Source organism: Spermophilus citellus, assembly GCF_964194105.1.
Source record: "Spermophilus citellus genome assembly, chromosome: 7".
NCBI classification, from domain to species: domain Eukaryota; kingdom Metazoa; phylum Chordata; class Mammalia; order Rodentia; family Sciuridae; genus Spermophilus; species Spermophilus citellus.
Window position 1 is genome coordinate 38,179,050 of NC_138188.1, and position 23,545 is coordinate 38,202,594.

At 55.7% G+C, this 23,545-nt stretch overlaps 1 protein-coding gene across 2 annotated transcripts in view; it reads left to right on the top strand.

Moving 5' to 3' along the window:
* The window catches only part of SPSB4 (splA/ryanodine receptor domain and SOCS box containing 4), an 80,554-nt gene extending 60,234 nt beyond the window's left edge, over window positions 1-20,320 (top strand). For both annotated transcript variants that reach the window (XM_081301422.1, XM_081301423.1), the window contains exon 3: window positions 19,030-20,320. In XM_081301422.1, coding sequence (XP_081157548.1) covers window positions 19,030-19,157 — 128 coding nt within the window. In that variant the 3' untranslated portion in view covers window positions 19,158-20,320. The remainder of the gene's footprint in view (window positions 1-19,029) is intronic.
* The last annotated feature ends 3,225 nt before the right edge of the window (window positions 20,321-23,545 follow it).

Below are 23,545 nucleotides of genomic sequence, written 5' to 3' on the forward strand. Positions count from 1 at the left end.
GAGACAGTGGTCATCATCAAAGAGACCAGATCATGAAGGGCAACCCTGTGGGCCCAGCTGATCATTTACGTCGTAGTCCTTAAAACCAGGGTCTTTTGAAGTCCAGAATATTTTTTAAATTTAGATTTTATCTATTGAAATACGTGCATATGGTTTAATTAAAATCTGACAGTGATGAGTCTCCTGCCTTCCCCTGTTCCCAGCCACCCTCCCCAGAGGCCACCAAGGCTGTCATATTCTTGTACATTCTTCTAAGATATTTCCCACAAACACACCCCCGCCCCCCCCCATGTGCACCCCTCCTGTTCTCCTTGCATCTTGGAGGTGACTCAGCACAGAGAGCTTCCGCCTTCTCCCTGCCAATGCCGGGAGCTCGGCTGTGGAGCTCAGAGACCTTGTCACTCAGTTCCTCATTTGCCATGGAAGAGACTGGACTGTTTTACAGTAGAAGGTCCAGAGAAGGTGGCAGCAGACCCCGGTCACCCAGCTGACCTGTTCAGGGGCTGAGCCAAGGCTCAAACTTGAATCTCTGCCTCTCATAGCCAGGTCCTCCTCCTCACCTCAGTGGTCCTCGAGCATCAGGCCGTTGGGTGGAACAGGAGATGGACAAGCTGCCTATTCTTTGCAGCCATCAGGGGAAGTAGGCCACGCGCCCAGCAGCCCCTCCATGTGTGATGTCAAGCATCCATCATGACCTTATCCATGTTTGTCCCCGAAACCCCTCCTGCCTTCCTCCTGCTCCCTCCTCTGCCTCAGCAGCCCTAGGTCAGGCCTCTGCCCCATCCTGGGCCCAGTGATGGTCACCATGGCAACGGAGGCCTTCCATCAGCACAGCAGCCTTCCAGGTATTTTATTTTGAGTCCCAATTAAGCAAGGCAGGCTGAAGGCTGGGAGCAGGGCAGGCAAGTGTGTTTTATGGCCTGGGAGAGAGCCCAGGTGCTATTTATAGCTCCTTAATCGGTGTTGCTAAATGGGGTCTAATGCAAGTCCCCTGGCAACTGCACAGTCCCACAGAGCGCCTCCCTCCCAGCCTCACTCACTCCCTCTGCTGGCCTGAGGAGGGATCCGTGCTGCCTGTGTGCTCCGCAGCTGGCCACAGAGTAGCTGGCCCTTCTGACCTCCTCCAGACACTGGCAGACCCTTTGCAGCCCTGCCTTGGGAAATATTTATTGTTCCACAACTTTCACTTCCATTAGGAATCTGGAGTCCTCAGGAGGCTGACTGTTCCCAAACAGGGGCTGGATTCTGTCCCCAAACTCCCACCACCTCTCCCCAAACTCCCCATTAGAGTAGAAGGAGGGATGCATATGACAATATGTAAGTCAACATCCAATATTTTTGTAGACATTCAGAAGATCCTTTCCACTAATACCTCATGGTTAACACACAGTCTCACTAATTAAAGCAGAGCAAGTTAGCCATTACTCCTGTTTCTGACAGCTGGGGAAATTGGTGCTGAGAATGGGAGAATCAAAGACATCCATTGCCAGATACTGTCATGGAGCTTTCTGGGTTCCATCTCGCTCAGTCTCTGCACAATGTGTCTTATAGAGAAGGAACCTGTATCAGTCAGGATAGGCCAGGTCTTGCTGCAGTAACAAACACCCCCAAATCTCATTGACTTCAAAGCCTGGATTTCACCCCTTCTGTGTACCTTTTGCTGGTCAGCTGGAGGATCTACTTCTCAAGCTTTGTACCCTCACTTCATGTCCAGGGCTGGAGGAGCAGCCCCTAAAGGTCACTGATGGAGAAAGAGAGAAGGAAGCAAAACTTCCTTGCTGGCTCTGAAAGCTTCCAGCCAGCAGTGACACACATGCCTCTCATTGACATTTCATGACCACATCTAAGTTGGTAGAGAAGCATAAACTGATCACGTCCCTTGGGGTGAAAGCTAGAATATTTGAGAACAACCTTAATGACTTCCATAGAAAATGGGAGGCCTAGAGGTGAAGTGTTTTGCCGGATCCCATAGCTCCTAAGAGGCAGAGCAGGGATTTGAACTCTCGGCTCTTCCCTGCCCACCCCCTCCCAAACCTGCTGTCTCCCACGCAGAAAGTGGCTGAAGACTCAGGCCCTAAAGTCCGGTCTTCAACTTGGATCCCATCTCCAGTGTTCGCCAGCCATGGTCCCGGGTAGTCAAGTCACTGAACCTCTCAGAACCACATCTACTAGTGAAATGAAGATACAAGTTCTGGACTCTGTTCTGAAAACCAGAATTTTATTCATAAGTTTGGGGCCAACTCATTTGACAGCAAGACTCAACCTGAACTGGTGTGCGGCTATTTATAGGAATTCCTTGGTTCACTCGCTGTGAATATTCATAGGTTTCACTGGAGAAATATTAATGTGTTTGCAGGCGCTGTCCCAACCATGGGGGATGTTATGCAGTGCACGACATGAGCAGCCTCGTTTCTCCATTCTGGAACTTGATTTGTTGGGACAAGGGACCCCTAGTGCCTCTCTCAGAGACGAGGGGATCAGGGAGATGATTTTTCAAAAATTCTGAGCATAGAGCCAGGTGCGCAGTGAGTGCTTGGTACTTGGTTGTTTTGGCCCCCAGGTTGGACCGATGAGGCAGGCGGGCACTGTGACAGTCTGCCACATATTGCTGAAACCCAACCAAGGAAAGCCTGGGAACTCTCCGGTTTGCACAGAGCTGAAATCAGCAGCTCTCCCAGTTTCCTGGGTATTCTGTCGTAGGACTCACGGTCTCCCAGTTTCCTGGGTATTCTGTCGTAGGACTCACGGTCTCCCAGTTTCCTGGGTATTCTGTCGTAGGACTCACGGTTCTATAGGGCGTCATTAATCCTTGAGTGTGTTTTTGGAACGATTTACTCAGACAGCCAATGGGGTGTTTGTGAAGGTCCTTGGAAAAGACAAAGTGCTTTGTAAGTGTAAGCCCTGTATTCTCACATTTATTATATTTAAATCAAAAGAATGAGCCCTTTCCGTCGGCGAGTCTGCGGTGTCGTCACATCATTCACTTCCAACTCGATGTTCCTTGGAAGACCTCAGAGCCCCGCCCCACTGTGGGAGCCCGAGGTGCCCCTCCACCAGAGCAGCTTCTCTTTTGTCTGCCAAACAGACCCAGGTTCTCTTGCAGTGTCACTGGGCAAAAGGGTTCCATGCCTCGGAAGAGAGACCAACTTTCACCCTGCAGCTGGAACGCGCAGCCCAGAGTGGCACAGGGAGGTGGGTGGGACTGCCCGTGACCTTGACCACTACCCAGCTCCCAGGCTCCCTGGGCAGTAGGGACCTCCCTGGGACTCACATGCCTCATCCCCTCTTCTGTAAAGGAAGAGATGAGGGCCTGTTGTCAGGATGAGCTAATTTGTGGATCTTTAACCAGCGCTGTGCATATTTTCTTACCGTGAGCTTGTGGCTGAGCCAGTGCAGGGGCTCCTGTTTCTTACTGCGGGAACCATGTGCATTGATTTCTCTCCGCCTGCTCAGGGGCCATCCATCAGTGAGCCTACACGGGTTTCAGGGTGCCAGACCCTGCTCCCTAAGCCCCCAGAGTGACCCAGGAGGGCTTTCCTCACTGCAAACGCCATGGGAGGGTGGTGCTCCATCGTGTTGGCTGTGCAGGCCCAGGGAGAAGGTACATCTGAAAGTCAGAGAGGACCCCTGTTCCTGGGGCTGGATGATGACTGCTGTTACCCAGGGCCAAGGAGACCCTAGTCTGTATTCCTCTGGGAAATTGGTTCTGCCACTACCTGAACTAGGGTATTGTTCTGCCTTTTTCCAATTCACACACACACACACACACAAACAGAAAAAAAGTTGATTTTATCTGTCATTTTTTCTCTGCTGGTACATTTTTGTCCATACACCTCTAATGTCCGCTTTTCCTTATCTGGGGTAAAATAAGAGATAAGATGTTTGGGTTTATGGAAAAAAAAATAGATGTAGGCATTTCAGGTGTTCTGGGTGCTGAATAATGTCCTGTGAGGTGAGGAACCTACAGCCCAAGGGCTCCGCCCAGACTCTCTGGGTGACCCTGGAAATCACATCCCACTCTGCTCCTGAGTCCCCTTACCTCTGCAATGGGGGTAACAAAGGTCCCCACATCACAGGGTGCTGCGGGGACTGAATGAATCACTGTGAGTGAAGTGCTAGGCACAGACACCCGACCTCTCTGCACAAAGTGAAGTGGGTTGGCTGCCGTGTCTCTAGTGACAGTGTTGCCGCTAGTCTCTGTGTCCCTGCAGTGCCCCCTAATGCCCAGGTGGTCTACAGCAGCCCATGCAAGGAAAGTGGGGGTCTTGGGCTACTAGTCTGGTGGGGACTCCCATCATCACACTCAGAATCCACATCTAGACACCACAGAGAGAGAAGAGGGGTTTTAGTGCTGTCCTGACTTTGTCCCATAGTTAGAGAGCTAGTTAGACTTGTTCCCAATAAAGATCAGTGATGACATTCTCGGCTCCTGTAGAGCTTGTGCTTCTGTGGTTGATACTCTAGACACCCCGGAAGGGCTGCCCCCCGGGGAACAGTGGGGGCCGACTTCCAATAAAGGTGGCCGATGGGCTTCGTCCTGCAACAGGAGCCACAGTGTCAGCTGAGGGTGCCTAGGCCTGGAAATATTCTGTGGGTCACACCAAACCTAAGTGTCACATTAAAAAGTCAGCGTTTCTAACCTTTTTAGAAGAGCAGGAAATCTGGTAAAACCAGAAGGATGTTCCTGCCAGGAGCTAAGTGACAGTCCCTTGTGGGTGCTTTGGGTCTGCACAGGCCCCGCTCCCCCTGCCCCCCAGGATTCACTGAGGTGCCTGCCTGGCCCCACCTGCACTGGGGTTTACGACCTCTGGTCTCAGGTGCAAACATGTTTGTGCCACCTGAGCTGATTTTCCTCCGTGCATTGGCCATGAACTGTTTTAGAAGTTACCTAACACAAGAAACCATCTGCTTGAAACAAAAGTGGAAATAGAGTCAGAGCTGCCCACCTGCCAGCCCCTGTTCTGCACCATGGCTGTTGGCACACTGAAAATACTTACCCGCAGGCCTCGTGGCTCACCATGTTTTAGTGGACGCGGTTCTCCTCTTCTGGAGCTATCCCATAAGTACTGGTGCCTCTGTGAGTCCAACTGCATCCTTGGACTGAAGTAGGGAGGGAGCTGGTGAGAAAACCAGGCAGACTCTGTCCAAGAATTCAGTGTACTCATCAGTTTTGCTTAACTTAAGAAAAACAAGCTCCCACCATCTCCTCTGGGCCTGTTTCTGAGCTCACACTTGGAAAGGTCAAGTAAACACGATAAATCCATGAGAAGGCCTTCATGTGACCCCCTGGGGCTTACGCCATTCAGCAGGAGGCTAGCACTGCCACATTCCCTGGGGGGGAAGCTGGCCTGACCTTAGCTGTCCGCTGGACAGCCCAAGCCAGCTCGCCTCAGTGCCTGAGGGGGAGCAGAGCCCAGGTTCTTTCGGGAAGGGGCTTCAGGGTGGTGGTTCAAATGGTTGGCTGCAGGGGTTGGGAGGAAGACCCCCTTGCAGAGTCCAAATCCCAGGAGAAGCCGGGCAGATTGGACCCATTAGTAACTGTCCTCCATCAGCAAGGTCCTGTACTGTCTGGGCCACTCAAGCTCACCTGTGGCTTGTGTCCCCTCCAGTCCCTTTAGGGATCTCCCCTGCCCAGGAAACTGGGAGCACTACCACGTGGAGCAGGGCAGGGGACCACTGAGACTGGCTGGCAGAACCCATGCGGCTGCTGGAAGGGTGCCCTTTGCAGTGACTGGCACCTCACCTCCGCCCCACCCCCTCCAGAAGAGCCGCAGTAGAGAGTGTCCATTTTCATCACTCCACTGTGGCCTTAAGCCTGTTAATTGACCTCTCTGTGCCTCCATTGGCTCCAGTAACTGGACATCCATAATGGTAACCACCTCCTGGGTTGTTGTGAGGACCAAGTGCATGCGACAGACATGGGACGTCCTGCGTCCTGCTACAGCGCTTCATGTTCATATTGTTATTATTGCCAAAAATTCAGCTGAAGAATCCAGTAAGAGCCCCCAAATGGACAGTGGAGACATGTTGACACTCCAGGTTTCCTCAAAGGAAGGTCCTGGGCAGTAGAAGGGGCCAGTGGGTGGGGCTGGAGCCCCGGGTCCCCTGGGCGCAGCTGCTCTGACCTGCCCAGACCCCTGCTGGCCGTGACCCGTGGTTCTCACCCCAGAGGCGTCCTCGCGGGGTGTCTGGTCCTCAGTCTTTATGCCAGCTGCCTCTTTTTTCACTTTGTCCCCAGGGACACTAATGCCCTGTCATTGGCTGATTTTCCACCAAGGTCAGGGCCTTGCTTGGCACCTTGACCCTGCCCCTCGCCCCTCTTCCCACGTTCCCCACTCCTGGAGGAAGCAGCTCCCCTGGAAAGCCAGGCCTGGGCTCTAGGCCTTCACTCCAGGTCTGGGCTGTCCCTCCTCCAGCGTCCTTCGCCCTGCAGGGTCTCCATGATGACACCGATGTCAGTCAGCTGTGGTCCCCCGTCTGGCCAGGCTCTGGTTCGATTTCGATGGGGCCGACTCGTGACTGTCCTGGTTCACTCTTGCTCCCTCCCTCTCGGGGGTTGATGACCTTCGGATGCACAGCGTCAGGTTAAACAGGACCCTCGTTCACAGGGCACTGCTGCTGTCGGTCCCACCCATGGCCCCCTCTCACTCTAACATTTTTTATCTGCTCCTTTATAGCTGAAGGAGATCTCTGAATCCACCACGCAGCCCAAAGACTAGACCTTGACCGCTGAAGTTCCCCTGCACCCCCGCGTCGAGGTCACCACTCCCTGAGTTTTGAACTTGGAGTTTCTTTTCCTTTGCTCTGTTTCTTACGGGGTTTTCACGTGCATGCGCCTCAGCAACGCCTCGATTTTTCAGTTGACCCTAATTCATAAACTCTTACTCCAGTTCCTCCCCGGGTCATGCTGTCCACTCAAGTAACAGGCCAGCTAGTGGCACACCCGGCTGCCCCACGCTTCGAGTTCTTCTTTGGGAGGGGTGCACCCTGGAGATGGGGCCCCTTCCCTGAGGACCCTGGCCCTGTCCTGGGCGGGTGGGGTGCTTCTTCCACTGTCTGAGGGACGGCCAGTGGTTCCAGGGCTGTGGGGGCAGAGGAAACTGGGGAGATGCATGTGCAGGGTGCATGCCAGCAGAGACACCCCCGCTCCAACCCCCGGGCAACGGGGCTCCTTCTCTAAGGCCAGGGTGACCATCCACCATGTGGCTCCCTGGGGCAGGCTTCAAGTTGCATTCAGTTGGATTTGGGATACTTTTTCAGCTGGGGCAGGATCACCCCTCTGCCCGACAGTGGAGCTGGCACAGCCTGTTACTAATCCATCTGCTAAGGGGACCCTGCTGGAGGGACCCAGCTAATTTAGGGCAGAATGAAAGGGCTACTTAAAAAAAAAAAAAAATCACTACCTGCCTCAGAGGAGCCGGGCTGTCCTCTGCAGAGATGAAGGCTCACTTCAGCTGCCCCGTGCCAGACCCTCGGCTTTGATTGCTGTTGTAGCCACGATACCCACTGCAGAGTGTCCAGGGCTGAGAGCCAGTTGCCACAGCGCCTGGACACCAGCACGAATGGGAGATGATCCCACAGCAGCCCAGGGTGGTCCAGGACGGGCGGAAGGCAGGGGAGGAAGACTGTGTTTCCCAAACACCAAGGTAGGACCATGAGGTCTGGCGGCTGGGCAGAGTACCTCAAACTGGGGTTGTCCCAAAGAATCCTGGGGTCGGTCCACCGTAGTGATGAGAGGGCTGAAAGCCCATACCAAGGAGGTCCGCTGTGGGCTAAGCGGTGTGTCTTGGGGGGATGGGGACCCAAGGCTGCTCTTCATATGGGGTCAGGAAGTGACCAGGGGGCTGGACATGAAGACAAGAGCTCAGACCCAACACAGGTGTGTAGAGGTGAAAGGGCTCAGGGGGTCGGACTTAGGGGGCCGAGGAAAGGCCGGGAGTGTGTCTTGGCATGGCCCACAGGCAGGAAGGGGATGTCTGTAAGGCACCCCATGGCCCAGGCCTGTCAAGCACCATGTCAGAATCACTGGGGACCCTGTCACAGTGCTGACTCTTGTGCAGTGGGGCTGGGTGGGGCTCAGGGTCCTGCGTCTCGGGGTCCCTGATGAGGCCAGTGCTGCTGGCCACTGACCGCTGGGCAGGGTTGAGGAGAATCCCAAAGCAGAGCCAGCCTGGGCAGAAGTCCATGTGACGAGGGCCCTCATTTGTATAAGAGCAGGAGCTGAGTACATGTGGAACTGGGGACGTCAAGCTGAGCAGCAATCAGAGAGGGACTCTCCACAGGGAGTGACGTCCATCTGGGAACAGCAGAGCCTTGCCGTGGGAGCACAGAGGCCGTCGTACACGGTGGGCATCCTTAAGGAGCTTAACGCAGGGGCGGTGTGTCTCCGTGTGAAATGAGGACACTTGGGACGCTTGGAAGCGATGATATTGGCTCCGAGCATTAGCCACGAGGGCTGCCACTTGCTGGGCAGATTCCTGGCATCTCTTTGGGTAAGGCCGTGTGGCCTTTGCACGAGGTGGCGGTATGGCAGTCTCTGTGAGCAGTTCTGTCAGAAGGCACGGGTGCACAAGGTCCCCTCCTTGGTGACCTCCAGCTGTATTCATTTATTTTTGTTGAGGATTTGAAAAAAGTAACTCCATCTCAATTCTGACAACATTCACGGGCATGTCCTGTCACTTCATTCGGATCAGAATTTAGGGGCATGAAACTAGCAGAGGAGAGATCTACCCTGGTGCCTTTGCAGAGTGCTGCCATTTCGAGAGCTAATTGTTCCGACTTCCACAGGGATGCCTTGGGTTGCAAGTGGAGGAGCAGAACTGTGCTCTTCTTTCAAGTGACTTCTCAGGACAGGCTACATCCTTCTCTGCTCTCCCCTCATGCACCCACCATCCCTCCCATGCATACAGGGATGGCTGGTCAGCCTCAGGTGGGGGCTTCCTTATGGCCGCCGGGCAGAGTGAGGCCCGAAACCACAGGGTGCCTGGCTCCTCGCCTCTTCCAGGCCCAACTCATTCTGGGAACCTGGTAACAGCCTGGCAGGTGGGGGGGCACTGCCTCTGTGCTTGGGTGGCTACCCCCTAGGAGAGGGTCTCGGTAGAGTGAAGCGTGTGTCCCAGCCTGTCCTGGGGGACGTCTATTCACACTTGTCAGGTGGCACCACAAGGTGTTGTTTTTGTTGCTGTTGTTGTTTTTAATAAATTATTATTGAGGGACATGAGTCTTTAGGATTTGCCTCTCCAGGACAGAAATTGAAAGGTGCATTCTGAGAGGAAAAAAGGTCTGGAAGCCTGGTCTGGGGTGGGGGCGTCACAGTGGTGGCCCCCTGGTCTGTGCTCCATTGCAAGACCCCCTGGCTGAGGAGTGGACAGGGCCCCAAAGCCAGATACACCCGACTCTGAACTAGGCTCAGCCCCCTGCTGGCTGTGACATGGCTGGAGGGGACCCCTGGCCAGGGGTGGCCTGGGTCCAGAGCACCCGGCCGGACGTGGCATGCTGACACAGGCCTCCCGTCCTGTGGGGGTGACCAAGATCGGCCTGGCCCACCCTCCCACCACCCGTGAAGGGGCAGCACGGCCCTGGCTTCCTGAGAACCGTCCTGTGTTCCTCAGGAGGCTTTCATCTGTGGGGTGTCCCTCCTGCCAGGGCCTCACGCGCCATGTGTCACCCCTTCCCGCACAGAGCTCCTCTCCATGTCCTCCCACACAGACTGGCCCGTCCCCGGGAACTCACCCTCTATGGAGGAGATAGAAGTACCGATGGCCAGGGACAGCCCAGGACAGAACGAGCCCAGGCTTGGGGAGCCCGGAGAGGGGTGGGGGGCAGAGTGACTGGGGGACCCTAGAAGGCCTCTTCAACCTGGACGGCCCCGATCCATGTGGCCGCCAGCTCCTCCGGTGGCCCTGGGGCTATGGTTTGGTCAGCTTTCCACCGCTGTGACAAAAAGACCTGACAAGAAAATCAGAGGAGGAAGCTTTACTAGGGGCCTCACGGTTTCAGAGGCCTCAGTCCCCAGAAGGCCGCTCCCTTCCCCAGGCGGAGGTGAGGCAGGACATCATGGAGGGTGAGTGTGGCGGAGGGAAGCCGCCCACGTGGTGGTCAGAAAGCAGAGAACAAGGAGGAAACATAAACCCAAAGGCACTCCCCCAGGGACCCAGCCACACCCCACCTGCCTGCAGTGACCACCCAGTTAATCCCGATCTGGGGATTAATCCACTGATTGGGTCGCAGCGTCACAACCCATCTCTTCACCTCTGAACCTTCTTGCGCTGTCTCACGCGAGCTTTAGGGGGACACCTCGTGGCTAAGCCACACCAGGTGGCACGGCTGGCCCTGGGAGGAGTCATTCGGCTGTCAGTGAAGTCCAGGCCCTCCGTGGGCCCATCACAGCCCCTGCCGAGTACCATGGCCCTCCCTGTCCACCTTGGCCTTCCCAGGGTCTCAGGTGATGCACACAGCATTACAAGGTGTGGACGGGTCTGCTGAACACCCCCAGCACCCACAGACACCTGGCTAAGGTACCTCAGGTACAGCCCCTGCTCCCAGTAGGGTGAGGAAACTCACATTTTTTTTTTTAAACCAGATTTTCTCCACCAATTTGTTATCGTTTCCTCAAAATATCATCTGGGAAAACTCTGAATTTTCTCCGATGTTACACAAAAGAGGATTTTTAAATACCCCTCAGAGGGGTGACTTCAAAACCAATTGCTAAGAGCCATTGCTAAGTAGGAATGACGCATCGAGATTTTCTTGTCAGCGTACCCCATGTTGCTTAGAGGAAGGACTCTCCATTGTGGAAATGGGCTTGTCTTAGACTCAGGTCATTTGCAGTGACATTGCATGTATGCTTGAGTAAGGTGACCTTGCTCAAGGACCAGGGCGGATCTGGGTTTAGGGCGGATCAGGTTTTAGGAAGTATCCTGCTCCTTGGGTTTAAGGCGGTTCCAGGTTTAAGGTGTACCCTGCCCGGAATAGGGCGTATCCTGCTGATTAGAGCCTGGTGGAGAACGTGGATTTTGGCCCAGAACGTGAATTTCCCCAGAACGTGTGTAGAGTGCCGATGTGAGTTCGGGAATAAAGAATTGCTGTTTGAATCTACAAGGCTGTGAGTGGCTCGTGATTTTGTGCCCAGCCAGACTGCGGCAACCAATAAACAGCCTTCTCACCCTGTGGTGCAGCCAGTTCATCCTCTAAAGCTTCAGCCTCCTCCAGGTGGCCATCCTAGACACCCAAGGCTGGGCTGGATGCCTTCTCCTGGCTCTGCCAGCTCCCCTCAAAATTTCTTCTCCTAATCACAGTCCCCTCTAAATTATCCCCAGCTATTTAGATCTCCCCAGGCTGCCTGAGCCCCAGGAGGCTCCTTGTGCCCAGCTCCCCGCTCAGGTCCTGCAAATGTATGAGACAGCTTTCCGTCACTGTGACAAAATACCTGAGACCATCAACTTGTGAGATAGAAAGGTTGGCTTTGGTTCATGGTTTCAGAGGTTCAAGTCCATGGTGGCCTGGTCACATTGCTTTGGGACCTGTAGTGAGTCAGAACATCATGGCAGGGAGCGTGTGATAGAGGAGGTCTGCTCCCCTCATGGCAGCCAGGAACACAGGAGAGAAAGGGGATGAGGCGCCTGAGTCCCCTGCAAGGGCCCACCCTGATGACCTAATTTCCTCCTACTAGGTCCCACCTGCTAGTTTCACCACCTCCCACAGTAGCCTCAGCTGGGGACCAAGCCTTTAGCACATGGCCTTTGGGGGCATTTAAAAGTCCAGCCATAGCAGCAGTTTTAAGTAGAGCTTGATGAACGCGCGCATTGCTGTGGTCTGAACATGCGCGTCCCCTCCCGAATTCATATTGAAACAAAAACCCAATGCAACAATATCAAGAAAGAAGGGGGGCCTTATAGAAGGACTCGAGGGAAGTGGCCAGTCATCCATGTGAGGATGCAGCCACAAAGGGCCACCTTGGAGGCAGAGACCAGGCCTCCACCAGATGTGAACCTGCTGGCACCTTGATCTTGAGCTTCCCCAGCCCCCGGAACTACTTGTTTATAAATTACCCAGTCTCGAGTGTTTTTTGATAGCATCACAAACAGTCAGTTGGACGTGATTTCATCCCCAGTGTCTACCAAAGGCACTGGACCTCAGGCATCCCTCCAAACCCTCTTGAGAGGTCCTTAACTGACGCAGGGATATTCTTCATGCCTTGATTCCCCCATCTGCAAAACGAGTCATTAAAGATGTCTGGTATTGGTGAGAGAAATGTCAAGTTTGCTGCTGAAAGAGTCTGGCTTTGGCCTGGTACTGGGGTGAGCCCGAGCTAAGCTTCTCACCACTCCAGCTCCCCACACCCCAGCCCAGGCTCTCCCAGAAGAGGCGAGGGATGGGCCTTCACCCCCCCACCCCTGCTCCCCAGCTCTCACACTTGGGGACTGAGAAGTCCCAGAGCCAGCCGGAGGAGTCGGGGAGCTCCAACAAGGCCGGGCTGTGGCCCAGAGCGAGGGGAGGGCAGGCTGCCCCTGCCTTGCTGAAGGGCAGAAGGGCAGAGGGCGCCTGGGGACCCAAGGCCCCTGGTGAAGCATGGGCAGCAGATCCCTGTGCCTTTGACAACATGGCCGTGAGCCCAAAGCTGAGGTGGGTCTCGCGTGTTGGAGCTGAGTGAGACTCTGAGCAGCCGGCCTTGCCTTGGTCATAATGCAGGTGAGGGCCGGCCTGGGCCCTGGCCACCGCACCCTGCCCCGCCAAAGCCGCCTGGCCCACTGGAAGCTTGGGTCTCCAAGGCCTGTCCCACATTTACCTCCTGGGTGCCACCTACCTTCCCAGGAGCATTTCCTGTGGTTTCTCCTGTCAACCCCAATGTGACTTAGTGTGTCAAAGCCAGGACTGGACAGGGCTCTGTTCTGCCCAGTGTCAGCTGTGCAAAGGCCCCTGAGCTGGAGGCCAAGCTATTTGCCACTTTGATGGAGACACGGGCTGAGAAGGCCGGCCGGGCCGCTCTGCCAGCAGGGCCTGAGGCCAGCCAGCGGCCCCGGGCTCCTCTGCTCTGCCCAGCTGCCCGACAGTCTCAGGGAGCAGAGGCCAAGTGTACTCTTGAGTTCAGAGTGGGGAGGGTCCCTGAGGATGGCGGTCAGGACCTGGGTGACGACAGAGTTGTCCTGCGGAGGATCCGCCACCAGGGGAGGCAGGTGTGGGTGGAAAGGTCCAGGAGGCCAACGCCTGGCAAGTGAGCTCAGAAGTTAGAAGATGTCATCAGTCAGGAGTAGGGAGGGGACCGAGCCAAGTGGCAGGTGCAGAAGCAGAGGGACTGTCACAAGTAGACGGTGGCACAGTTGATGAGGCAGTGCAAGGAGGTCGCGTCCCGGGGAAGGCAGAAGGCAGTGGTCTCCTGGGAGACGACGCAGGTCCAGCTAAGGCCGAGGGGAGGGAGCACTCAGGAGACCGGGGCAGGAGGACAATTTCCTGTGTGAGCAGCTGTTCCAGAGGCTCAGGGGAAGGAAGGTTTGAGTGGGGGGGAAGACGGGGACAGGGTAGGAAGCAGGAAAGCACAGCACCATGGGGGACGGCTGGTGACGGCTCCGTACAGAAGTGACAGCTTTGGGAAGGAGGTTCTCCCAAGCTTTGAGATGTCAGGGATCTTCCTGTGGATCCACGACTCCCCCTCACTTCAGCGGTCGGTTCTCTCTTCTCTTCTGGAAGTGGTCCCGTCCTGTGGCTCAGTTTCCTTTTTCATGTGGCTGGAGCACCTCCTTGAGTAGCTCTCAGACCAGGTGGGTAGAGGCTCTTTCAGAGCCACGGGGCCATCTGAACAGGTGGCCTCAGCGTGCTCTGCAGCAGGGTGGCTCTTCTTTGCCTGGGAGGACTACGAGTCTTTGGTTGAGAATATTGCTGGACACACTTACTAGATATGGAGACAGGGAGCTTGTGGGCGGGCCGGACCCTCAGGTTCTTCCTCTAAATAGAAGTGTCCTCCTTTTCCCATCAGGAGCCCCCACCTCTGCTGTTTGCGCCTCCGCTGGATCTCCAGGCTAAGCATGTCCTCCACAAAGGCTGCCCCTCAAACAGAGCTGCTTCAGCCTTCCACGGGGGCAGAGGCAGCAACACGGGTACCCCTGGTGTTGGGATTACAGTTCCTTGGCTGTCACCCCAGTGTTTGCTCCATGGAGCTTGGAGCTTCTCTGGGCTCCTGGAAGGGGGACCGTGCTCACCCAGGTGGATGTGCTCCACCTTCCTATCCCACCTGCTTCCTGCCCCCCTGGAATTGAAGCAGTTACTGGACTGCCAAACGCCTCCATTAGGCATGCGCACACCTTCCCTTCATTCCAGAGAGATGCCAGGTGTCAGGGGTACAGGTGCAGGTCCTGGCTGTTCCCTTGAGCCCACTGCCACTGTCTGTCAAACAGGCCACACGGTTGGGTGGAGAACTCTGGGGACATGTTCAAGTGCTCGCTGGCTGTTCTGGGCCCTCCCTTGGGGTTTTCCCCTCTCTGCAGCCGCGCTGGGAGGCTGTGCGTTATTTAGGGCTCTTTTCCCCCTGGGCACTCCTCTGTGCACACCGAGGAGCTCAGAGCCCTCTTTCCAGGCAGGAGTGAGAGCCCCTCCTGGGCCGGGCACCATCTGTGCCGATGACGCTCGCTGGCTCGCAGGTCATGCGAAGACGCTGCGGCCTCCGAGGACTCCTAGACCATTTTGCTTGGGAACAGCGAAGCTTGTCCCGGGAAGACGCTCACATTCCAAGTGCTCTCTAGACGCGAGTGGGGGGTCTCCGCTGGCCGCGTCAGGGCCTCCGGACCAGGGACGCCGTATTTCAGAAGTAGCGTTATTGCAGCTAATGATGCACCTGCCTGTTTGCATGATTAAACAGCTGGGTGGACATGGGACGGGTCAGCCCCAGAGGACAGAGGAGCCAAGTCACCGGGAAGGAAGTGGCACTTGATTCAAGGCGAGGCATGCCCTAGCAGGGAGGGTGTTCTAGGCAAAAGGAGCAGCAGACAGGCCGGGGCTGGGGAGCAGCCCTCTGAGTCCCGTTGTGGACACCAGGTCTGTGGATAAGGGAGCAGCGCTTCTGACGCGCAGTGTGTGTGAGGACCGCGTGTGTCTTCTTGCTTATGTTCCTCAAAACACGCAGTGCCTGGTCGGCTGAGTCCCTATTCCAAAGCTGTCACTCAACTCCCTTCCCATCTGCTGGCACTTGTCCAAAATCCCCACCGGGGAATTTCACATTTGGACCTTAAGAAGGTGGATCTGTTTTCAAAATGTAAATATGGGGGTGGGGGGAGTGGGGTGCCTCATATCTTGGCTCACCCCACGGCAGGCAGGAAGCCTTCAGAGGACCCAGGAACACGGGAGGCCATTACAGCCGAGGACATCCTAGCCACTGAGCTGACCCCCCATTTCATGGATGGCCTTGGAAGCCCTGGGTGGTACGCCCTGGGTTGTGCGAGGGGTTAGTGGAGTAAGACTAAGGAGAATTCAGGTCACCGAAGAACTTGGGGACATAATGGCCTTGTGACATTCTTAGCACAGGACCAGACATCCGGCTCTGACTCCAAGAAATCTTCATCAAGAGCAGAACCTTGTTTTCAATTAGGGTGACACATCGGAGGCGTTTTAGAAACACAGTAAGGAACCATGACCATTTTTTAAGGGCACCTCTTGGGCTGGTGGCCTGAGATGAAGCCTGGTGCCTGCTGGGTCACACCGCGGTCACCACGGCCCACGGGTGGAGGTGTTGCTGTCCCATTTTACGGATGAGAGGCACGAGGCTCTGAGAGTCGCCGGCCATCTCTGGCCATCCAGGTGGAAGTGGAGGCGATTCCAGCAGAGGTCTAGAGGGCAGTCGTAGCTGGCGTGGTTCACGCCCCCCAGGCTGAGGCCGGGTACTCAGTGGACAAGGCTGTTGACCGAGTTTGTTTTGAGGTCTGACGTGAACAGCGCAAAGATCTTAAGGCTGCTGCTTCGTGGTGTCCACAACCAGACACAGGGATGTCCCCAGACTCGAGTCAAGGGGCAGGACCAGGCCCTCCCCTCACTGCCCCCCAAGGACCCCTGCCCTAAGTCTGTCACCCCACTTTTGAACTCTACGCAGGAGTCGCACAAAATGCCCTTTTTGTTGCCCCAGTGTTGTGTGGGCTCCCCATGTCCCCACCTGCCGTGGGCTTCCCTCCCCTCGTGGCTGGCTGGGGTCCTGTCAGATGGACCCCATGCACATCATGTCCACCTGGAGGGACAGCAGACCACCATCCTGACTCAGCTCTGTGCAGTAATTCAGGACAGGGGGGCAGCGGTGGTCCGGAAAGTGGCCAGAGCTGGACAGTGAGGCTAGGAGTTGTCACAGTCTGCCAGGAGCCCAGGACACAGGTGACTGACCCTCCTTCATCAAGGCCTCCTTCTATAATTGCCTGGTGTGCCCCTCCAAATGTAGGCTGTGCGGCTCTGGACAAGCCTCCCTACCTCTCTGAGCCTCAGTTTCCTCTCTGTAAAGCAGGAATGAACAAGTCACATTAACCTTACAGGATTGTTTTGAGACCTCAATGAGACAAACCTAGCATAGCAATGGGGACAGAACAGGTACTCAATAAATGCAGTTAAGAAATAACACAAGTTCCAGTTTCCAGTTGTCTGGATTCAACTCCTAGCTGTGCATCCTTAAGCAGGTGGCTCACTCTCTCTCTGTTTCTGCATCATCCCCCTTAAAATGGGGATAATTGTTCCAACCCCAAGGGGTTATTGTGATGAGTTTGGTACGTACATGTGTGTGAGTTGATATAAATAAAGAGCTTTGTAAAGCGCCTGGTCACGTGACAAGCCCTCAGTAAAGACAGCTACAAGTATCTTTCCTCCTTCATGCTGCCAGGTAAGAAGTAGCTGCTCATTAAATAAGCACTGGCTGGTTTTATTTTTTCCCCAACACCCAGCCACACACAGCAGACACGGGGGCTGCAGGAACTGAAAGGAGATCGTGGGACTTGCGGCAGGGAGGATCAGCTCCTGGCAAGATGCTGAACACAGGACTCAGTCAGGGCTTGATTGGCAGGGGCAGTGCAAAATTTGTTCTGGAGCCATGGTGGGGGCAGGGAACAGTGATATTGCTGGAGGAGAGATGGGGATGCTCTGAGTGAGAGGTGAGGGGGCCTGGGCACCGGCCCTGTGGCTGGGGTGAGCAGTGGGCCTCTGGGTCTGGAAAGAGGGCATGCCCAGATCCCCTGACTAATCTCTTGTTGTATGAGGAGTAAAAGAAGTTAGGCTAGGCACAGTGATGCACACCTGTAATCCCAGCCTCTCGGGAGGCTGAGGCAGGAGGATCACAAGTTTGAGGCCAGCCTCAGCAAGTAAGCGAGGCCCTCAGCAACCGAGATCCTGTCTCAAAAATAAAAAGAACTGGGGACATGACTCAATGATAGAGTGTCACTGGATTTAATTCCCAGTACTGCAAAAAGAGAAAGAGAGAAATGATAAGGAAGTGTTTGAAGCCTCTAGGACCTGGGGTCTTTGTTTCAGTCAAGGGGAGCTGAATGTAGGGTGTGTGGCTTCTGTCGAAGCACCAAGTCCCACCTCAATCCTGACGGCTCCCCTCTAACCTCTGTGGCTCTAGTCAATGAAAGTCCCTGTGAACCACGCTCTTGACCACATTCCTGTCCCTGTGGTATCATTTATTCCTGTGATAACTCCTGAGTTGGTGCTCACTGATTACGGTTTGAATGCTTTTAAAATATCACTTGGAATATTTTTAAAATATCACTTATTCTGTTACCAAACAATTGTTAAGACGCAGGTTCAGGTCTCGGGCATGTTCTTGGGGTGCAGGAAAATGAAGCCTGTGCAAGCCATAGGGGACAGCACTAGACCATCTTCACTCCCCATCCAGCCAGTGCCTGCTGGCCAACACTGTCCCTATCCCCACAGCCTCTCCCATTCTCTGCCCCTGGGCCTTTGCCTGTTCTGTCTGCTGACCACCTTCCCACCTCCATGTGCATGCTACTCCTATCCACCCTTCAAGACCCCATTCAGATGTCTTCTCTTGGAAGTTTCCAGGAGGAGCTGCCTCCACCCAGGAAGTGCCCCGTTTCTGCCCTGTGCATTTAGGAGTATTGCCCTCTGTCAAAACCCTTCCCCTGTTTAAATCCCAGACGGGCGCCCTCCCTTACCTCCAGGGCTGCCTGAGCCCTGTCTTGGTCATCTCCATATCCCCAGGGCCAGTTAGAGGGCCTGGAAGAGAGGGAGTGCCCAATCCAGGTGCGGCAGTAAGCCTCAACTTGTTGTCATTGGTCCTCTGTCCAAAGGTTCCGTTGCTTCTGGATTTGCGTGTATTAATTTTTCCAGAACCAGTTGTTAAGAGGAAAATGAGATGACGCGCCTCTCCCCTGACCGGCACAGCCAGCGATAGGGGAAATTGATCTTTTTTTTTTTTTTAATATTTATTTTTTACTTTTTTTTTTTTTTTAGATGGACACAACATCTTTTACTTGACTTTTATGTGGGCTGAGGATCGAACCCAGCGCCCCGCGCATGCCAGGCGAGCGCGCTACTGCTTGAGCCACAGCCCCAGCCCAGAAATTGATCTTTTTAATTTAACTTTATTTATTTATTTGGAGATGGGATCTGAAGTGACGCTCCTGCCCTCAGCCTCTGAGTATCAGGGACCGCTGTGCCCACGGCCTGACCAGCTTCTGGAGGAAGCCGGGCTGCAGACCCAGCCAAGGCCGTTCTCTGTCCCGCTCTGCAGTCAGGGGCGCAGGAACAGGCAGAGACACGACACGCTCAGCGCCTGCTCCAGAGCGCGCTCCTGGAACTCCAGTCACCCCTGCCGTGGGCACTGGGTCTTTCCTTTTTCTTTTTTGTTTTTTAAATAGCATGAGTCACCCCTGTCGAGTTGGTTCCATGCTCCTTTGTTCTGTGGGCTTCGTTCAAGTTGGATCCACATCTTCGTGGTCTCCAGCTCGCTGGACCCCGACGGCCAGCGCAGGGGCCGGGGGCTGGACAGCGCGGGGAGCTGCGCTGGGCTCTGACCTCTGCCCTCTCACCTCTGCCCTCTCGTTGCAGCCGAGCCCCTGCCGCTCATGGACCTGTGCCGGAGATCCATCCGCGCCGCCCTGGGCCGCCGGCGCCTGCAGGACATCGGCTCCCTGCCGCTGCCGCAGTCTCTCAAAAACTACCTGCAGTACCAGTGACCCAGCGCGGTGGCCGGCCTGCCCGCCGCCACCGTCACGCAGCCCGCGCAGGAGGGGTCCGAAAGGCCAGGACGTGTGACAAGTTCGGACAAGAATCGTCTGTCGCCACAGGCCCTGCCACCCGCCCCACCCTCCGGGACGCTGTGGCCCCCCCCTGATGGCCGCTCCCTGTTCAAGAGAGTGAATGAAACATGCCGCGGGAGACTTCTGCTCCCTGTCCCCTGCAGGCAGGGTCAGGGGAACCGGGCCAGGGCTGAGAAGAATGAGGGTAGCCGCTGCCCACACCCCTCCTGGCCCCACCTCTGGCCAAGGTTAGCAGGATTGTCACGCCAGTTTAGGACTTGAGGCCACTTTGAGAGACTATTCCCCAGGGATGCCCAACAGCAGAATGGACGAGTGGACAAAGCAACTTTAGATGCCTCCTGCTTACCTCTTGACGTTGTTTACTGGCCCGCCTGCCCCAGGCCCCATGCCCCATGCCCCACGCCCTCGTCCCACTGAGGTGCAGCTCGGCTGTCCCCTCTGTTCAGGGAGGATGCTTCTGACAGATTCTCCCAGGACAGTTGAGCCTCAGTGATGATGATTATCTTAAGTTGCTTTTGCATTTTAAAAGAGGAGTGTGTGGAGGACAGCCCTTAGTCTACAGGTGCTAAAGGGGACAGAGGCATTGTGACACCCAAGTCTGAAGAGGTCCTGGGGCTGAGCTGCCCTCCCAGGGCCTCTGGGCTGCCCACCCTTCTGGGTGCAGCCTGGCTGTCGCTGTAGCAAAGCCATCCATGAGCGAGTTATTTTTTCACTTTAGGAGAATCCCACAGGTTTGTTTCCTGTTTCAACTGTGTGTGTGGCGCGCTGTTTATTTATCAGTCTGGGACCTAGCGGGTACCTGGAGGGTGGACGTGGGCGGGGGGCCCTGCTCGGCCACCCATGGGAGTCTGGTCCCCCTGCAAAGCCATGCTGCTGCTGCTGTCGCCACTGTCCGGCATCTCTGGTGTGTTTCAGATGCTCTGCACCCAGACTCCTTGGTAACTGGAAATTGTCACAGCAGTGGGACACCAGAGCCCCAGTTGGCACTGCCTCTCCCCGACCCTCGTCAATGTGAACTTGACCATGAATGAGGAGCGTTTCTAATAAAGTTTGCAGTTCAGACCTTCAGCTGTGAAGTGCTCTGTGGGGAGGGGCAGGAGAGCGCCTTCCATCTCTGGCTGGTCTGTCCTCACTCCCACAGAAGCCAGGCATGACAAGCTTCTCCAGGAGCCCCTTGTCTCTTCTGGGTGTGGTCCCTGCTACTCCCAGACCCCAGCAATCCCAGGCCTGCCCTGGAGGAGGGCGTAGGTAGCCCTCGCACAGCTGGCCATGACCATAGAAAACCAACTCAGACTCCCGATGCCAGGGCTGTGATGCCCAAGGGGTCCAGGGGCAAGCAGGGCAAACCCTATCGGCCACCTGTAGATCTGGAAGTGGGAGTGAATATGGCTCATCCTCACCAAGAAGCCATGCAAGTTGCTAAAGGGCAAGTGTGAGGCAGCACCAGGCTCTGCAGGTTAGGAATCAAGGTCAGGCTGGGGTCAGGCGAGGGTCAGGGTCAAGACTGCATTCATTCATTAACACCAGCCAGCAACGTGCACTGTGCTAGCCTCCAGGAGCCATGCTCTAGTCTGTGGATCCCATCCCTGGGGAGACATCTTAGTGCAGCATCAAAAGGCGAGACAGCTGAACCCTGGGTTGGCGGGAGGTGGGGGGGGGGGGATGTGAAGGAAGGCTTCCTGGAGGAAGAGGCCATTTTCAGACTGCTATTTTAAGGGATGACACCCTTCCTGGGGACAAGGGGAAAGAACCAGACTTGTGGCACATGCCCCCAGGGGCAGTATTCTTTCCCCACCTACCCTCAGCCTGGGCTTGGTCTCCGTCTTGGGGTAGTTCTTTGTAGGAGTTGCAGGCAGAGGCAGGGCCTCAGTCTTTGAGGTCAGGAAGCCTGGATCGGAGTCCAAGTGACCTTGGTAGGTTGTTTTCTCCTCTGCATAGGGAGGTGGACCAGGTAGCTAGTGACTGAGGACCCATCCTGTTCCAACTCACGGGGTCCCATCTCAACACCACTTTCCAACCTACATGTATGGGTCTTGGTGTTGTTTCCTAGTTTCATTGATGCCATTTCCCTCACCCCAACAATGTCCCTATCTCTTTCACCCACTCCAGGATCTGACTTGGATCTGCCCTCTTCCAGGAAGCCCTCCTTGATTACCCACCAACTCTTGCCTGCTCTGAGCAGTGAGCTCCTGCTTCCAGCCCAAGGATGCCTTTCCAAGTACCCAGGACTGTCCTGAGCACTTGGGTTGGAGCCCCTTGTGGCCTCCTCTGCCCTGTGGCCTCCTCTGCCCAGCAAGCCCAGTGCCTCAGGAGAGCAGGGGTCCTGCCCTGTACCTCCCACATGGCCCTGGACCAGACACTCGGCTCAGGAAGGCCCATGGAGCAGGAGTGTGTGGAAATGCCCTTGGGGCTGGGATGCCGGAGCCCCAGGGAAGTCCTCAGGGGGAGGAGCCCAAAGCCCAGGGCCTGGCCTTGAGATCCCTCAGGGTCTCCTGCCCTTTCATCGCCTCAGGTACTCATTGGGCATTTGCAAGCCCCCAGCACTGACCTGGGAACATGAAGAGGAGCATCAGGCCCTGCCCTGTCAGATCACAGCTGGGGAGACCCAAGACGCACAGCAAAGGCTATGATTTTGGGAGGAGATGGGGCAGCAAGGGCCGGGCTGCAGAAGGGCACCTGCTCCTGAACGTGATCAGGGAGGGCTTGGGAGCTCTGAGTCCTGCCCAGTCATCAGGCAGGGGAGAGGGGAGGGGGCTCTCCAGTGGGGGAGTTTGGGATCCGACAACCTCCTCAAGACAGGAGGCCCCCGCACCCTAGTGAGCTGCGCCGAGCTGAGGCTGCCGTCCAGCCCAGGCCCAGCTCAGCACACTGTGGATGTGAGCCACACCTGCCGGGTTCCTGTGGATCAGGGCCCCGTGTGTGCCCGCACATGTGAGCTCTCTCTCACATGCACCAGGCTCCCAGGGTGTGGAAGGCATCCAGGAGCTTCACGACCACCCTCCATCCTAACCCAGCAGCCTCCCATCCAGGGCATGTTCTCAGATTGGCCCCCTCTTTGTGACCCATTTCTGGCAGGGGTTAATTGTGTTCCAAGAGCACATATGGCGGGCACCAGAGGGCCCGGTCTCCACCTCGCACTGTCCCTGGTGAGTTCCTGGTTCACTCTTTACCCATCTAATGCTTCCTCTTTCTGGGTAAAAGCCATCCTTCTTCTCCTTGCTTTTCCCATGGGTCATCTGCATCCAGGACTGGCTCCTTTGTGGGCCATCTTTCACTAAGAAATGAAGACTCCAACCCCTCACAATGACACACACACACACACACACACAGCAGCAGCAGCAGCAGCAGCAGGTAACAGGAAGCCCGGTTCTATGGTGATTGATTTGTGTCAGGGCAGCTGACTCTGCTCCCCAGGCCTCACCCCCAGCCACAGCCCCTGAACTGACAGAGGACCATGTTGACTCCTCTTCCAGTGCCCGACAGGGTGGAAATGCCCAGTTTTAGCTGCAAACAAGGGGCTGTTCTTGGGTTCCCTCCGGTCCTAGGGCCCCAGGCTCCTTCCAGTCTGCGGTGTGTTCTGCTGTCCTGCTTTGTGTGTGTGCACATTTTAATAAAATTGATCCCGACAAAGAAAACTAAAAGAAGTCATTTAAAAGAAGTCCAGATGTCCGACTTCTCTTGGAAAACAGGGAGAGGTGGCAAAGCCAGGCCGCATTCCTTCATGGTGATGTTGGCCACCTCTGAGCAGTGATGGCCCCTCGGGAGCAGAGGAGCCTCTGTTCTGTGGTTCACCCACCCAGCACTGCTTTAGGGTGTTAACTCCCCTAAGAGCTTCTAAAGCTCATCAGCGAGAGTAAATACACACTCACCCAAGTGTTCACACAGGCCCACGCCCTGAGGGAGGGAGGGCTCTGCACTTGACCTTGAAGTGTCTCACAGGCCCTGGGGTTCAAAGGAGCTCACAGAGGCCCCGGTCTTGACTCAGCCACCAGAGACAATGGGCATGTCCCTGTTAGACTGTGAACTCCTGGGGAACAAGGACCAGAATTCTCAAGCCCCTTTTTAATGGACTGCACAATATGATTAGACATCACGAAGTCCGCAGTGCACAGGCCCTTCCAATTAAATCAGGATTTCCAGCAGGGGAGGGGGCAGGGTTGTTTTCCAACCTCCTCTGGGGATTCCAGCCTGCAGGGAGGGCCAAGAACCGCTGCACCGGCCGCCTGGTTAAGGGGTCTCCGTGGAGAGGTGGTCAATAATGGTGAGAATGCACAACCTAGACCAGGGACCTGGGCCCAGCCCAC